This window comes from Caloenas nicobarica, chromosome 8 (genome assembly GCF_036013445.1).
Source record: "Caloenas nicobarica isolate bCalNic1 chromosome 8, bCalNic1.hap1, whole genome shotgun sequence".
In the NCBI taxonomy this organism is placed as follows: Eukaryota; Metazoa; Chordata; class Aves; order Columbiformes; family Columbidae; genus Caloenas; species Caloenas nicobarica.
This window is the reverse complement of record NC_088252.1, coordinates 4,152,876-4,170,840: the sequence shown is the minus strand read 5'-3', so window position 1 is coordinate 4,170,840 and position 17,965 is coordinate 4,152,876. Positions and strand designations below refer to the sequence as shown.

At 42.8% G+C, this 17,965-nt stretch overlaps 1 protein-coding gene across 5 annotated transcripts in view; it reads left to right on the top strand.

Moving 5' to 3' along the window:
* The window catches only part of VPS8 (VPS8 subunit of CORVET complex), a 67,872-nt gene that overhangs the window by 33,984 nt on the left and 15,923 nt on the right, over nt 1-17,965 (top strand). For all 5 annotated transcript variants that reach the window (XM_065640121.1, XM_065640120.1, XM_065640122.1 and 2 more), the window contains 12 exons: nt 123-179; nt 588-670; nt 2,007-2,091; nt 3,109-3,207; nt 5,923-6,012; nt 6,452-6,498; nt 10,485-10,626; nt 11,299-11,388; nt 11,822-11,864; nt 12,628-12,731; nt 13,584-13,662; nt 14,642-14,724. In XM_065640121.1, coding sequence (XP_065496193.1) covers nt 123-179; nt 588-670; nt 2,007-2,091; nt 3,109-3,207; nt 5,923-6,012; nt 6,452-6,498; nt 10,485-10,626; nt 11,299-11,388; nt 11,822-11,864; nt 12,628-12,731; nt 13,584-13,662; nt 14,642-14,724 — 1,002 coding nt within the window. The remainder of the gene's footprint in view (nt 1-122; nt 180-587; nt 671-2,006; nt 2,092-3,108; nt 3,208-5,922; nt 6,013-6,451; nt 6,499-10,484; nt 10,627-11,298; nt 11,389-11,821; nt 11,865-12,627; nt 12,732-13,583; nt 13,663-14,641; nt 14,725-17,965) is intronic.

Below are 17,965 nucleotides of genomic sequence, written 5' to 3'. Positions count from 1 at the left end.
ACAGATGAGTAGTACATTCAGATTGCACTGTTGTGGTTATTGGTGCTCACAATCTGCTGGTCAGGTTTATGCTAACCACTAGGTTAGGCCTAACTCATGCTACCCTCTGCACCTTCGTACAGGTCCTGGAATTTCTGTGCAGTCCAGACGATGACTCCCGCCACTCGGAGAGGCAACAGGTAACGGCGTTCCAGGGAACGTTTCTTTAAGCACCGGGGATGACCAGGCCGTGGAGCAGAGTTTGGGCTCTCTGGGAACGTGTGCTGGCTGAAGGTCATATGCTAAAATCGTCACCTGGCCTAGGAATGGTCACCTGGCGATGGCAGAATTGGGCAGTGCTTCCAGAGCAGGAGGGAAGGAGGGTCCCACCCCAGCATTGCCCACAGGAGAGGTTTGACAGCAGTAGGAACAGGGACAGGAAAAGGCCTGGATAAGGACATGACCTTCATAGTTAATGGACAGTCAATTTAAAAAGTCTGTAAATTAAGCAAATACAAAGTTTAATGGAGCAGGAGCAGTGTACTTCTAATGGCACTGACTGTCCAGCTCCTGCTGCAATATAAATAACTGGTCTTCACTATCTGCAGGTCCTTCTAGAATTGCTCCAGGCAGGAGGGATAGTACAGTTTGAAGAGAGCCGTCTTATCCAAATGGCAGAAAAAGCAGAATTGTAAGTTGCTGTGTACCATATAGAAATACTGCTTTAAGTGTCTTCCAGAGCTTTTTTCCTCCACATTTCTTGTTCTTACTTTGCAGCTGTGTTTGGAATTATTTTCCCTGTGCGTTCACATATGCTTCACTTAATATGTTCACAGTTAGTCCCAGTCTTTCTATCTTTTTTTCTACTGGGTGTTCTTAACAAAAGCATCGTTAAGAGGGAGTAGAGCTGTGGAAACCCTTCAGCATGAAATCCTGTGGGGCTTGATGAGTTTTGGCACTTCTATCCCAGAGCCCAGGCTTTGTTCAAAGGTATAGTTGTATATTTGAATGCTCTGCACTGACAGATGGAGATGACTTGTTGGGGTGAGACCCACAGGTGGATTTAAAAGCATGAAGGGGTCTGGAGCCACCCCCATGGTGCTTGTTTTAGAATTGAGTAGGAGAGACAAATACAGTGTCTGGAAAGGATAAAAATTTTTACCATCTCCTTTTGATGCTTTATGCTTCTGGAAAGAGTCTGTCGTGCCTGAACAGAGTCAGCCAGGGAGGGGCATCTTCATCCAAGTCTTGAATTGGGATGTTATGTGAATTAATCCACCGTACTACAAAGGACAGGAGTGCAGTGGTGGGGTATGCCATGCCTGTTTTCTTACCTGTCCTAGGAGGAGTTACTCAGCCAAATTTTTCAGACTCAATAAATGTATTTTTTTTTTTCTCCTTGCTTCAGAGGGTTTGATTGCCAGAACCACCAGCTCAGCCACTTCCATGAGAGCTCAGACACTTACAGTGTAATGTTATTTAGCAGACTTTTCATTTATTTTGACTTAGTTGCATGTTTTTATTTAAAGTCTCAAAATATTGAAGATGTCTACCGAAATCTGAAGGTAGGAAGCTGTGTCATAACACACTGAGTCACGTTCAGTGTATTTCTTCAAACTAGTACTGCGGATTGGCCTAGGTTAGAGCTGAGCGTGTTACAGAAATAAGGAAGATGATCTGTGAAAAATAGCAGCTGTGAAACCTGGTTTCTTTAAGGATTTTTGTCCTCTGTCCTTTGCCTCTCACCTTAGTAACTCTGGTTTTCTCTGTTCTGTATGATAACTTGCCCAAAAAAGGGAGGTTGATGGGCTGATTGGCTTGTGGCTGATATTAAATGGTGTATGTAAACTGGAGTCACCCAACCTGTGTGCTGAAAAACTCAGTGTAAGATATTCCCAAATGCTTTTTGTAAAACATGCTGGATTTTCTTTTAAATGCTGCCAAAGTGTGCCGGGTCTGAGCTACCTACTTGTATTCTGCTGACTCCGCTGAGTTATTCCTAATGTGGAAAGTATTTTTCACTTTAGCTATCAGATTTGCGAGTTCATGTATGAGCGGGAGCTTCGCTATGACAAGATAATTGGCTGTTACCTGCGTGATCCCGTGAGAAAGGTGAGTAAATCTGGTGCTCCTGGCCCTTTTCTTCCTCAGAGCAGCGCAGCCCATCCTGCCCAGCTCTTTCATTGCAGTTCTCTAGCTTAAAAATTGTTCCCCTTTACAGTTGAGTTTTCTTAGTTATAGTCAAGACTTTTTGTTTGTGTGCGTGTTGGAGAGGAGCTTATTTTTTTTTAAATGCTCCAGAGTTTTTGGTTTCTTTTTAAATTTAAACAATGCTAATACATAAAACCTCAGTGCAAGGTGGGATTTATGGCGAATGCAGCTAACTGCAATACTTGATTGTTTCTGCCATCAGTCCCCTCTTTTCTTCCCCTGGACAGTTTCTCTGCCCTTACTTATCTCTTTGCAATTACCTCCTGCATGTGAATAAGTTGCGTATCTGCCACGGTTTTTGAGGTATTCTCTTCCCTACCACCAACAGAAGTTAGGATGAGGGTGGCAAATTTGATCTCACCAGCTCCTTATGAAACCGCTGTGCTGAAAGTGGTGTGGGTCAAGGAGTCAGAAGAAACAGGCTGTGGTAGTGGGACAATCAAAAAAAATGTTATGGGAGAGCACCTGAGCTGAGGACAGTGCAGGAGAACGTGGGGGAGAGGCTGATATGGAAGAGGAATTCAGGAATATGCTGGGAAAACTGACTCCCCTACTGGCAGAGCGCTCTTTTCTCTGCCTGTGCTCCTAGCTCAAGAGTGGTGTCCTCTCCGTTTTTCCTGAGAGCAAGAGGGGGACATTTCTAATAGTAGAAGAACGATTCTCTTTGACCTCAGTGCTTAACACACTTAGTATCAATTCTGTCCCTCTTGGCTTTTTTCTTCCTGGCAGTTCTTCAGAAGCTCTTTAGGGATATATAATCTCACCTGCAGATAACTTATCCTGACTTGCTAAGAGAGGGCTAGTCCTGAGGTCATCCTAAGACTCCTTGAAATGCAAACAAAATTCCCGTAGCAAAATCTAATGCTGTTAGCGGCACTGCAGAACATACTATACCATTTATGGTTTTATGCCTTACAGGAAGAAGTTTTCAACTATATTCACAACATCCTGTCCATGCCTGGCTACAGCGCTGAAGAAAAGCAGTCGGTGTGGCAGAAAGCTTTGGAACATATAGAGGTACAGCGTATCCTAAACCTGTGGATCCTGTTGGATCTGCCCAGTGCTGTTCTGTAAGCAGAAATGTCACGATGTTGAGTCACAACTGTTTCGGAAGCTCTGATTTTCAAATTTACTAGTCTCATACATTAATATAAGTGCATCTCTTAGATTCAGGCTGGCCTCCTTGGTTTCCTGGCTTCAATTATTGCTCCTTGGGTGATGGGACCTTGTCAGGGATGATGGCTGGTGAGTGCTGCGTAGCAGGAAGGAACCATTAGCAAGTCCTTCATCTCCTGAGAGTGCAGCAGCAGCAGCAGCAAGGTCAGGACATCACTGACCTCACAGTCTGTGGCATCACGTTTTTCATCTTACAACAGTAACAGCATTCAGCCTCGGCACCCTGGCATTTCGAACCTGTGAGGTCATGGCTTCTCCTGTAAGACACAGACTGTTGCTAGAGTCCTCTCGCTAATATTTTTTCCCATCTCTTCAATTTCTCTTTGCTTCAGGGGATTGAGATGTATCTGAAATAATTGTCCAGTTAGTAGACATGGGAAATCCATAATATCTCTTGTTCCTTGGAGGTGGTGTCAGTCCCCTCCAGGGTGATCTGGAGATAAGCCAGGAAAATTACTCTGTCTATAAAACAAGCAGTCATGCACATGCCCAGACTACTTAGCAGAAAACAACCATAGAAGCGTCTATCATGTAAAGTGGGCAAAAAAGGACTAGGTACATTTGAAAGATACAGAATACTTTAAAATAGTCTCTACCGGCATCTGCAAGTAGTGCGTGATTGATGAGAAAATGGACCAAAAGGATTCAAAAGACACGGCACAAGGAAGTGCTGTGAATGCAGCTGTGCCGTGCAGCTGGCTGAGCTCACGCCCACGCTCCAGATGCGCTTTCTGAGCCCCTGGGAATTGGTGGCTGAGTGGGAATGGCTCATTACGGCCTCACTGAGCAACTGTGGTTCTGCGCTGGGCTTTCCGAGCTGAGCAAACTGCTGTCTGCTGTGCCTGCTTCATTTTCCTCCTGCATCCCTTCTCTCTACTTGTACTGGTATATACAGCCCAAGTTGTTTGGCGTTATGAGCAAGCCAGCCTCCCTCTGTAAACCTTATTTTGTGTCTCTGTTGAATCACAGGTAGGTCTCCTTGCTGGCTGTGTTCAGCCCAAGGCCTTTACAATTGTTCCTTGCTTGAGTGTCTCAGGACAAATCGGACATGTCACGGATTGCCCTTCCTGATGTTTCTCGCTGTCATACCAGTTTTGATAAGCCTGTCGTAGGCTTAGGCTGCCAGCTTTTCATATTGAAGAGTTTGTTTTCTCATTCTGGAGCCACTTCTTATTTATCGTACAGTACCCGACTGGTCAGAGCTGTGTACTTTTCCGAAGTTGGCAAACAACAAAAAATATTCCTCTCAACTTGTGCGTGGCCATCTTTAAAAATAGGGTTTCTTGCACTGTTCCATCAGCTCTGTAGATAACGGGCAGCTGATTCTACATGTGCTTTTTGCAGCTTCCTCCAAAGAGCTGCTGGGTGGATGATGGGTTGGGTAGGTCACCCTTCTGGGGTGCTGTCACTGAGATGAACTCCTCCTTTCCTTTTGGCATCTTTTGTCTCCCAGGACTGGTGAACAGTATATACCATGTGGCTTAGCAGCTTACTGGCTGCCAAGGGCTGTCCTTTTCCATTGTATTAATCCTGCTCTCAGACATTCAGAAGAATTAAAATGGTAAATGATGTTTTACTAGGGTGGTGCTGTGTGTCCTCTGCACTGCTGTGGTGAACATTTTCTGGGTCCTTGGGGTTGCCTGGGCTTGTGAGACGCAGGGGTCGTGCTCCGAGTGCTGGGGATGGAACCAAGAGCTGCGGCTCATACAGTAAACTGAGGGATCGAACACCACGGAGCTGTTTAACATACAACGTGGTGGGCAAATTTTGCTTCGGACACCTCACAAAATGCGTCTTCTACAATAGCTGTTCTTTAAAGAGCTTGTGGAGTTGTCACTCTTCTTTGGAAGCACTGGGGCAAAAACCCCACGTTCTGGGTTGTATAAAGTTGTATGATATGAAGCCTCTTGGATCAAGCTTGACAGGAGGCAAACCCACAGGTGTCTAAAGATTTTTTTTTTCTTCCTTTTATTACAATAAAGAAACTGTTTAAGGTTTTTTCACATCTAGACAGGTATCAGTTACAGTTAACAGTTACAGGAAACCTGCTTTTAAACCTCTGGTTTGGTTCAGTTCAAGCCAGTTAAACGCAGTTTCCATTTGACTGAGAAATTCCCCAGGGAATCTGAGGGATTTGCTTGGCAGTATATCAAATAATTCAACAAGCTAAGGCAGTCTGTTCCTTAACACTGTCTGCTGCTGGCTCCTAGCTGGCACTAGTGATGTCTTGTTGGCAGGGGGTAAAGGCAGTTGTCAGAAAACCTGAGGAATAATTTCCCCACCTTAGGACTGAGATACCGTCTCGTTGGTGTGAATTTTGCATTCTTACAAGGCCTGTTGTGAAGCAAAATCATCAATTTTCAAAACCACCTTTTTACAAACTACCCTTCCGTCTAATTTTTTCTTAAAGTCACTTCTTGTGTGATAGTATTCATTATTTTGCAGCTTTCATCTAGGCAAAGGTGCAGTTACAATATGAATGGACTCGATTATACTGCATTATTATCTTGCCTGTGAAATGAGAAGTAATAACTTGTGTTGTTTCCCTTTCCAAAGGAGCTGCTGTTGCTGAGCCCATGTAAAGCAGCCGACTTGGTCGCGATTCACTTCAGCGAGCAGATTGAGAGCATCATCACAAACCTGCAGGTACAGCCTCAGCCTTCTCTGCCATCGGTGCTTCCTTACGCCGGGGTTGCCGTTCTTGATTGCTGAGAGTCACGGTCAGTTGTCGCTGTGTCATAACTGGAAGAGAAATAGCTTGATAGCTACTCAGCTGCAGGAACTGCTACATTTAAATTATTTGGCCTGTTTCTAGAGTTCTGGCCATAAAAATGTATGATCTCTGAGGTGCTGGTTGCATTACTAATGCAGTTTTCAGTTTGGAGTTCAGCTCGCACTCACAGATCAGGCAGAGCTGTTGTCAGCAAATGTATCCTGAGTATTTACGCGAGACAAATGCCTCAACCAGCTTCTTCAGCCGGTAGAAGCCCTGAACAGTGTTTTCTTCAACGGCTATAGTTCAGGAATCACTGGCTTACAGCACATTATTTAAAACAGTAATACTGTGTCTCCTCCTGTTATACAGGACCAGTTCTTACTTTTCCAGTTTCTGAGGAGTCTCCTTGATCCCAGGTATGTAGGAAAACTGGGCCATTTACAAATGACAGCTTGAAAACATGGGTTAAAATAAATTCCTTTGAAACAGCTTATCAATAGAGGGTCTACAGCCAAGATCAGCGCTTAGAAAAGGTGACTTGCTCTTCAAACTGCTCCAAGTTGAGGAGGACAGCCCAGAAATCAGTGTTGTGGGGAGTATCCTCAGCAGAGCCCTTGCCGGCTCCTGAACTGGGAAGCGGTTGTGGGTTCCAGCACGTGCAGTGTGCTGCCCACCCACGCTGGTGGGAGTTCGGGTGTTGCTGTCACAGCTTCTGGGAGGAGGCTGGGAAGGGCTTGTTACCCTGTGACCGAAACGCCCATTTCTGTTCTCAAAAAGGGCAGTCGCTGTTCTCAACCCACCGATCGATGACTTGACCAAGTTGAACATAAATAGAAAAGCGTTTTGGTCTAGCGGCATTTTTCATTTCTATCTTATTTCAGAATTGCTGCCATATTTCACTGCAAACTTCTCTTTAACTATTTGTTCCATCTGCTCCTGTGTTTGCAGTATTTCAGCACTGAGTGTTCTTTTCCTGCTGAATAAGTTTCAAATGCTACAAGGCCTTGATTTTATTTATATACTTTGTAAGACTTTTATATACACACAGCTCCAATTGCCTTCAAGCAATTGTTAATGCAATTGAAGGAGAGATCTTGTTTTGCCAATTAACTAGAAAATAATTATGCTTTATGAGGAGCAGTAGTAGGAAAAGTTAATATTATCTGAATTCATGTGTCAATGTTTCAGTTCTTGTTGAAGTGGCATAAAAAGCATGCTTTGGAAACTAGACCCTGGAATTAATTTTGTATTTTGTTAGGATGCAAATTAAAAAAGAGATACGTTTTGTTATTTCCGGAGTTTTACAGCCATGTTTGTATGGAAAGTGTTAACTTCCACCCCTACTGTTTTCTTAGAAGTCAAAATAAATTCAGAACTTTGCCAAGAAAGTATCTTGGTTGGGTTTTATAGGAGAGAAGTTAGAATTTTTTTTTTGTTAATAAATGAATGTATTTTTTAAAAATTGAATTGTTAAGCAGAAATGATACCAAGCTGGATGTTAAGTAGGACTCTGTTTATGCTGTGTTATCACTCGCAGCCAGCGAGACCCAATGAAGGTAGTAATTAACCTGGATTTTAATCTTATGCATAGAGTGGCTCCCATAATCTCTGAGTAATAAACGTACCTAATTTAACTCTACCATAATTAGAGCTAAATACAACCATTCCTCCTGTAGTTACTTTCTAATCAAAAGCAACACGTGATGTGTTCAAACCAGCAATAGGAAGCAACTTTCTGGATGTGACCTTTGAAAAAATCTCTGCTTTTCCCTCCGAGGCAGATGTTTGGTAGGTAGGGCCATGTGTGTCTTAGGGAGATTTAGGAACAGCAGTAAGATGCTCAGCACCCCAATAATGGAGATAAAGCACATCCTGACTGGATTGTAGTTGCCAGAATATTCAATAAGCATGAGATAAGTAGGACAGTTATATAGGAAGACGAAAAATACCACTAAATACTTTGGATTCACACGTGGCAGTGACTGATCATAAAACAGAAGGTCTGGAAGCCCGAGATTTAGCCTTGTTGTTATTAAACTATGTTGTCAGCAAGAATTCTTCTGTAGAGATCGTAGTGCTGGCAGGGGCTTTATTTTTAATGACACCCAAGGCGTGTGGTCTGGTTTCAGTGCCGGGAGGTTGTCGGCTTCTGAGACCCATTGAAATGAGCTGAACTGTGTCCTGAGAGAGGTGGGAAAGGAGGGGGAAATCCTGCCATGCGAGACATAATCTGCAGATATACCTGTACTTTGTAGTGTATCTACACATAAAATAGTGATTAGGTTCTTCTGAAAACATCTCTTTTCAGTCAATCTAAATGAGTTTATATGCTTTTTTGAGCAAAAGTCTTATTAAAATAAAGACTCTTAGAGCAGTAAATGAGCTTTTAATGTCTCAAATACAAATGATTGCTTGATCATATGGGGACAAGACTCATCATGCTACTATAACTACCCTACTTGGTGGAATTGCATTAGGGATTAATTTGGCCCATTTAATTTAGCTAGAGATTTATTTTAAAGAAGGGGGAAGGGAGGAAACAGGGTTAACAGAAATTGCCTGGGGAAATCAAAGCCAAATGTCTGTACGTTTGTATCTTATAAGCAGTCACAGAAAACAGAGGCTGCACTGTGTATTGCTCAGCTCATTAATCACAGCCTTTGCCACATTTCCATTTTAAACTCTTCAAGTTTTTTTCCCTCTAAAAAACCAACTCAGTGAAGCATGTCCGTTTGCACTATGTGTTTGTGTATTATACCAACAGTATAATTTAGCAACACAGTGTTCTGGGTCTATAAATATATTAACAGACACCTAAACGTTCTGTTTCTGTTCCAATGGCTCTTCTCACTGACCAGCTATCCGTGACACTTGCAAGGCTCATTTGCACCAGGTTTTGTGAGAAAACAGTGATTATCTCTTCTTTTTAGGAAAAAGCATGTAGAGAACGGCCAGGAGATGGTTGGTGTGGGTATATTGAGCATAATCCCATTGAGCTGAGCAGGACCCACAGGTCTCAAGGCTGTTGCTTGGTTTGTAACATTATCAAAATCCAGCTTTCCCTTCTCTTTTCTCTGCATTTCTTGAGTGAAGTGGTTAAGGAAAAGGTCAGCTTGCTCATGAAGTCGTGAGGACTAGGTGTCACAGGTATTTCCAGACTAGAAGGTTGTTCTCATACTGAAAATGCATGATTTGCCATTTTTCCCATTTTGGTAGATCATTTTAGATAGGAAGTGCTGCTTTATTTTGGTCCTGTCCCAAAAAGTGTAGAACACTCATTCCCTTACAGGCACTGGGAAATTTATAGGAGCCACAATTTAGGGTTCTTGTTTGGTCCTTCGAAAGCCCATTCTTTATTTGATGTTTGGATGTTTTGTACAGCTGTGTCCACACTTTGGATGCTGCGATCAGTATCTCTGTGAGGCTTTCATTTCTGGGCAAATATCTTTTATAATCAAGTGATTGACACTAATCGCAGTAAGCTGCTCTTGCCTTGCTAGGGCCGCGACATTCTCCTGGCCTTTCTTGGATGGTAATAATCCCGTTAGCTGTTGCAGCTCCCAGGAAATAGAGGATCATATTTTATATCAGACCTTTTCCATCCCATGGCTGTAGGGTTTGCACATCAACACATCTTCTCATTAGGAATTTCTGTTCAGAAAAGTAACAAAACTAAATACGTACCTTGATCTGTTTTCTTTCTCAGCAGGACCTTCAGAGCAGGTTTCCTAGACAGGATAAACTGCTGTTGTTTCTCTGCGTGATGCACCAGTCCTAGAACTGCCACGTGGCATTTAACCGACAGCGGTGGTGACTGCTGCTCGTTTTGAAGGGTTGCAGGTGCTATAAGCGTCTCTAGGAAAGTACCGTCCTTTCCATCCTAACCCTTGGAAACCTCTTGCTTCACACTGCTCCTTTTAAAAATAAGATCAGGATAAACCAGTCAAACATTAAAATGTGATAAAGGAGGGCAACAAATTTCAGGAACAATAAGCAGAAATATTTCTTCAAACGCATGCAGAGAAGGTGTATAGGACAAAATGAAAATCAGCGTGTAAAAAGATGACTCAGAGAGCATAAGGTTTCATTGAAGAAATCGGGTGAGTTCTTTGCGCCTCTTTGCCATAGAATTGCTGAAGATGTGTCTGTGCTGGTGTCTTTCTTCACAGGGGTCTCTGATAGTCTAGTTTATACTGAGGCATCAGTAGAATATGTTGTGGAACAAATGAAATGCCTGCTAATAGACCTTCACCAGTAACTAGCAGAAACAGCATAATTTTTTTTTTTTTGCTTCTGCATTAAAGATAAAAGACAACACACAATTGAATAGGAAATCCTTCTTTCCAGCCAAACTTCTGAGCTAGAATTTGACTTGAGTCTCCTGTGGCTTTTTTTATTCCAGAGAAGGCATTAACCAAGACCTGATACACTTACCACCCTGCATCACCGAGCAGTTCGTTGAGCTGCTGTGTCAGTACAGCCCAGACCAGGTTTTGGAGACACTTAAAGTTCTGGAATGCTGCAGACTGGAAGAAACCATCCAGGTGGGAAAGACACATATAAGGACAGGGGAAACATTCAAATCCACTCCTAGTGCTTTCAAGTGCTGTAAAAGTGCTTTAGCCTCGGTTGTGCGTTAGTTCCTGGATACTTTTCCAATCCTTTTCTAACACCGTTGGTCCCCTTGGGCTGCTAAACTGCTGTCTTGCAGCACGGTTAGCTGTAGGTAATATACTGACTCTGAGTTTAGTCTCAGGGCTAATAAGAAAAAGGCCGTTAGTGCTCTGAAGCTATTGAGTAACTGCATAATAGAGCCTGGCTGTGTTAATGTTCGTTAATATGTCGAAGGTATATGAAATCATGGGCCTGGGGTTTTTGGAAAGCAACGCTGCCCAAATTTGACCAGCGCTGGGAGAGCAACTGGTTCTTCCCTTTACGAAAATTTTAACAATAGTCTGTCCTTGATCTTTATTTATAGATTTTTTTTTTTTTTTAAATATTTTAATGCTGATGGTGGCAGTAATGCAAGTTGAGAATTAAAAGGCAGTGTAACTGGCAGGGCGGGGAAGTATGAGTGCTCAGCCTGGGTAACGTGCCTGTGAGCACATGGAGACTCAATTCTTTCTGACCATCTGGTCGGCATTGTCTTGCGGAGTAAACAAATGCTGGCACGTTCCTTAAAATAGACACTCACCTTTTCATTTCTTTTAACTCAGATAACCCAGAAACATCAGCTCCACGAAGCTTCTTCCTATTTACTGGAGAAGAAGGGAGATATCCACGGTGCCTTTTTGGTTATGCTGGAGGTATGGTACACAGACATCCTGCGTGTGGCATTTTGGCCGTGCCAGCATGGCATGACGTGCCACCAGCACGATGGCCTCTGTTCGGGTCCGATAATGTCATTGCTTCTCAATTTGTTTCCCACTAGAATCCATGGAAGCATTTACCTTCTGTCAAGTAACAATACGTTGAGTTTTCTGCAGACTCGGCACATCAATATATTTTTCTGGCATGTCTTCAAACATCTAGTAGATAATAGATGCAGAAATTCATCTTTCTAAGTCAAAAAATAATCTTTCAGATTCCATTTTCCTTTCCATATTTGGAAAGATATTTATGCTACGTTAGTTATACTGGGGAAGAAAACGAGGGTGCGCCTTTGTAACCATACCATCTAAAAACACTTCTGTCAAGATTCGGCAAGTTTACTGTTCTGAGTTCTCTCTCTTGTTTCAGCGATTGCAGAGCAAGTTGCTGATGCTTACGCAAGATGATGAAAGTAAGAGTTATCAAATTAAATTCCATTTTCTGTTAAAAAGAGATAAACACAAAAAAGTAAAGTGCATATGCCTGACACCTGGTGTAATGAGATCCTGTTTCAGGTTTCTAGGTATTGCAGTGACTTTTTTTTTTTTAATTTCTATTCGCATGGCTGTGGTAGTTATTCTGATGACACTTCCTTACTGTGCTACTCTAGAGATCTCGAACAAGCTGTGATGGATGCGTTTCGTGTGTGTGTGGTCAGCTGCCCTGTTGGCTTTTTTGATTGCGACTGGTACTTATGCTGGCTTCCCAGACACGGTTCTGATGTCTGAATCCATCCAAACTCCTCACTGAGCTTTAGCAGGCATTATATGTGAACAGTGATGAGAAACATCTGGAAGTAGCTTTTTTTTAGGAAGCAAACTTCTCAGGGAAGTGTTCTGCCTACAGAAAATGAATATATGCGCAGGTGCACTGTTCACTAGCCCAGGGACTCATGGGCAGCTAATTAAATGCAGTGCTCATATTCGTTACATAATTGTATCCTAAACCGCAGCTAAGATCTTCCTTATTTGATTATGCTAAATGTTTTATATGCCAGATTTATTGTGCTATTCAGGAAAAGTGCCAAAAATCTGGACCTGCCTTTATAATGTAGTTGCTCACTGTAGTGAACAGATTTTGGATGAACAGCATGATTTTATTTTGCAGAATGATTGGGAGTTAACATATCTAATAGTTTTTATAATTCCCATTTGTTCTTTTCCCCCAAAACTTAGGCTCAGTTGAGCTCCTCTTGCTAGAAGACATTGAAGATATCTTAATGAAAACAATTGCCCTTTGCCAGAGAAATTCACACAATTTAGACCAGCAACAGCGAGAGGTAAGGTAATAAGAAATGTCCCACTAAAATCAACAAAGGCCTCTGCATCTCCTCAAACTTTGTCTTTACATGGTCCTTACATGGTTCTTCCTTTTCCCCTCTATTGCATACTGATACATCTCAAGAGCTCATTTTTTTTCCCCTGCCTTGTGTTCTTTTTGTAGTGGTTCAGGTTTCAGACTCACAAGAGACAAAGTCTCACTCGTAAGGGTGAACCACAAAATAAAGTCTATATCAGCAGTGGAGAAGCAGATGAAACAACGTCCTTTCCCCCACTTAGCTCCAGTTGAAATTTTGGCTTGAATCTCAAGCAGGCATGCCCAGATAAGACTTGACTCTGGTCACCAAATGAAGGACCAGCTTCCCCAATACAATATTATTAATTTTCACAACTCTCGTGTACTTGCTGGAGAATTTAGATGCCCCTTTTCAGTTGGGATTCATGTACTGTGCTACTCATTATGTAGGCAGGCTCTACACCAGAGAGTTTGCACCTCACATGAAGAAGTAGCTGGGGACTGAATTAAGTACATTGTTGTCACCATTCCAGTAAGGAAACAGGTGAGAATGGAGAAGAGGGAGCAACAGGAGCCAAAAGTCTTCTGTGCCCAGACCCCAGTCAAAGAGTATCTTGGTCTAAGGTATGAGCAATCTAGGCTGAGAGTGGATCCCCAAGTGCTTTGCTCTGACGTTATTTTAACAAGTTTCACTTCTGTTCCACTGCAGTCATGAGAAATGTAGTTCTGTTCTTCAGAATGTGGAAATGAGTCTTTGGAAATGGACTCTGTCCACAGCTCATTTTTAGTACTGCCGTGTTCTTACTGGTTTTTTCCTTACTTTCAATTATTTCAGGCCCTCTGGTTTCCGCTGCTGGAGGCTATGATGTCCCCGCAGAAACTATCTGGTTCCTCACAGTGCCGATACTCCGAATGTAAGTATTTTGGCCTCTGTGACCCAAATATTAATAAAAATCAGTGTGCTGGCTCTCCTCCTCTACTGAATGAATAGAAGAAAAGCAGTTTTGTTACTCAGTTCCTGAATTTGCTGCTCCTGCAGTCGATCTGAGCTGCAGTGGCTGTAGGGCTGAGCTTAGGCTGGGCATTTGTTAGGCTGCAGCTGTCAGAAGATCAAAACGTATTTCAAGTAAGTGTGGTGGTGATCATGCTGTCCGTCCTCCCTCTATTTCTTTCCTTCCAGAGACAGTTAGCTACATCTGGACCCCTGGGGATAGTCTTGCAGAGATCAGTAACCCAAAACCCCACCTCTCTTCCCACAACTCATATTTTCCTCTAAATTCAGAAAAAAAATCCATTTTGGGGAGCTAATGCCTGCAGAAAAGTAATCATATGGAGTGATACCAGAAACGATGAGAGGATAATACACCTGCATCCTACTTAACTGTTTTGTTTTCATTCCTAATGTGCATACTTCCCAAGCTGCTCTAACAAGCTGATTATCCCCACAAAGCAACTGAATTGCTGGGTCCATGCATATTTGAAAATTGGCTCTTACTTTGGGGTGTTTGGGATCTAGGAACAAGTTTCACGCAGAGGTTAACACTAAGAAGCTTTAGAGTCTGTGGGACTATAACATGGACAAGGCATCCACATCGGGTTTTGGTAGCAGTAGGAAAAGCAAATTACAGTGATACCAAGTCAGTCCCAAAATGTGAACGTTTACTGTAGGTAGGGTGTGGGAGGGGAACAGAGGCATCGTGATATCAAAAACTTTAAAATATACAAAAAAACTCTGTGTGCTTAGTGCAAAATGTGCAGAAGAAAAAATATAAAAGCTGTTTTCACACTAGAAAACATGAACTGAAATAAAATTCTCTACATTTGTAAGATTGATCTCTCTTTACTCCGTGAATCCTTATGAACTGCTGGTGGCTTTTATGTTTGATATTTCAGCTTTGAAGAGTTTGACAATGCAAGTGCTGAACAACATGGCTGCATTTATCGCTCTTCCTTCAATCCTGCAGAGAATTCTACAGGTGAGTTTCTGAAGAGAAGCAGCTTTTGCCAAGCTGTGCCGCTCAGTTATCGAGAAGAGCAATTTCCAGGTCATTAAAGATCAGATTGGTTAATTGTCTAGTTCAGAGTAATTCAGTAGAAGTTCAGCTGGTGAGATATAAGTTGGAAAAGCTGATAGAATGACCTGGGAGACTTGACGCTCTGAGGAGATATGTGGGAACACATAGACCTGGGAGAAGATAAACCAAATACAATGTTATCTCAAAAGCTGCAATTACTTTGAACTGAAACTTAGCAGTTTTAGGGGCAAAGCCACTATGAATTTTTCAAAACTTGGTGAAAGCCATTTAGCTAAGGCTCTGGGTTGGAGAGCTGTGAAAACACTGCAGCAAAGTTTGTAGGCTTTGGAGAAGGGGATCACAACTGGACCATTTTGATTGATAGTGCAATTTTAGCGAGCAGCAAACATCTTGTAGAAGAGCTGATTTCAAAACAGGATCTTGGGCTGAGTGATCTCAAGTGGATATGATTTGTTAATTTACAAAATAGACGAAAGACGAAGTTGGGATTTAATAGCAAACCTTGAGAAATGCAGAAAATGGATTAGAGAAATTGTCTGTATTGTGGAGTGGAATGATTGAAGGGCTGAGAGCGCGCTGAATTACTCCTCAGGGTTTCTATTCCAGATGAGAGAAGAAAATGTAGAAAAGGGCTTACAGGCTTCACAGGGTGAACACACGCCTCTAGCAACCTGTTAGTTTGATCTGAATATTATGCACAATCTCGAATTTTGGAAAAAAATCATAATGACAGCGAAATGTGTTGTAAAAGAGCAGATGGAAAGTGTGATCAAATGAAATATGGTTTTATCAAAGGTAGAAAGTGTCGAGCAAACTTAGTGCCTCTTCAGTAACTTATTTTACCTGGTTTTACCTGGAGCGTTAGATAGAGCTTCCTATCGGGCTTTGATGTTTAATGTAGGCAGGAAGAGTTACAGAAGCTGTGAATGAAGAAGTGGCGAGGCGGATGGGAATCTTTCCTGGCTTAGCTGAGAATTACCAGAATGGGGCGAGAGCCGAAGCAGCCACCGCTGTGAAGATAACGCAGCCGGGAAGCGTCACGGTTCTCCCTTGGGAAGGAGAGACATTCTTGTTCGCTCTTCAAATATGTCATCCCATTTCTGTTCTTGCAACCTCTTTCAGCAGAAACAGAAAAACCCTTTTCTAGAGGCTGACGTCCATGTCCTGCAGGCAACAGCGGAGTGAAATGTGTTTGTCAGTGGTGCAGTGAAATGGTTGGTGTGATTGCAGAGGAGAAGGGGATGCTTATGGTGCATCAGGTGAAGTTCTTTTTACTGGGTAGAGAAATGTGCAAGGCGTTATTTAAAGCAGAGTGAGCCACTCTGGTCACTGGGTTTGGAGGCAGGGAGAAATTGTTCCTGCTCATTCCATTTCCCTGGTCAGCCTTACAAATTCAGTCTGACAACTAGAGCAAAAAATTGAGAGAGAAGATGACTTCTTAAAATGCATTCAAAGGGAAGGACTGAATTCCAGGTAAAGAACATTAGTATCAGAACTTCATAAAATAAGAGTAATACTTGATACCTTGTAGCTCAGAAACAGATGTAGGGAAAATAGTGTCATAAGACTCATTAGAGGATCCTGTGGAAGAGAAGGTGGTATTTATTTACAGAATATCTAAATAAGTTGACTTTGCCTCTTAACACTCATTATTTTATAGATTTCGTTCTCTCCCTCGCACTTACATATTTGCAAATGCCTAAGATATGTGGGAATGAGTGATCAGACCAGGATCATTCGTGGGCAGTAGAGAGGGTGTCAGCCCTTTGCTGCATCTCTGGGGTTCCTCTGATGGCTGATGGCAGCTTAGTTATGTTTTTTAGAAGCTGCAGGCTGTTATAAGGTGGATTTTTGCCTCTGCATCTCACTTAAGCTTCTATAAATCCTAGGCCAGATTGCTGCACATTCTGTTTTCCCTTGTTTGGAGCCTAGGTTTGAAATACACGTCTGCAGTCTGCTTTACTGTTGGGCTAACAGAAAAATGGTGTGCGTTATTCTGCAAACTTGTCTTCCTCCTAGTAGGCTCTTCCACTGGCACTTGTTTGCCCTGAGCTCTTACCAGTCTGCTGCCTCCAGTGCTTGACACCCTCCTGGGATTTACAGCTGGGAACGGCGGCCTTTGTTACCAAGGCGTTAATTGAATTAATTCATTCATTACGTTCATTTGAACCTTTATTCCTATGCTTAAAACCTCACATTTCCATTCACACCCACCTTTATTTCTGGGACTGCGTTGCTCTGGGTCGCTTTAGCTTGTGTGTTTGTAGCTGTGTTGTGTTCAACTATTGCTTCAGGGCTCGCACCAGGTGCCCGCGGGAGGTTTTATTTGGGTTTTAGTTGGGCGCACAGCTTGGCCCTTGGGAGAATGTTGCGTTGAATTCAGCTGGGAAGATGATGTCGGGAATGGTGTGTATATCTCACTGCGCGGCCGTGGCTTTGAGCACCCAGCTCAAACGTTGAGTGTTCTGAACCCTTGCCGTGGTCGGGACCAGGGAATAAACTCTGCCTGTGTTCGACAGCAGGGAGCACTGGATTTTTTACCTCCCTTGGATTCTCTGGGAATGCTGTTTTAAGTGCCCTGCAGGGAAGAATCGCAGCACGGCGTGCGTACGTGGTGTTTTCCCCGAATGCTCTGTCTCAACAGCTTTTTGAGCTAGAAAGATCTCTTTTGTTAGTGCCGGGTGGGTATTCCTTTTGCAAAGCTGTGTCATGGCTCTTTGGAGCCATGTGAAATTCTGTATCCTGGTGCCAAACCGTTCTGTCTTGGCTCTGGGCAGTATGTAGGGCCTTGTTCAAAATGTCATTGACGTGCCAGTTTAACCGTGACCGTAAGTAAATTCTGAAACCAGCTCTCCTGCGCCCTGGGGAGCATAGAGCCTTTCCCAAGCCCTCCAAATATTTCTGTAAAACCCAGAACTGCAAATGGTGCTTGTCTGAAAGTGCCTTCAAAAGCTGTTCCGACAGAGATAAAGTCTTGGCGGCAGAGCACAGAGGTACTGGAGCTGCAGTAGGTAGAACAGCTGCCCAGGAATTAACTGGGATTTTTTTTTTTTTGTGAGGTGGATGACATCAATAAACCGAGGTAGATTATCTTGCCTTTTCCAAAAAGGAATTAGAGTATTCCAATTTTAGAGGACTGTTTTTCTTCCTCTTCTGGGCTTAAGTGCTTACAGGTTATACC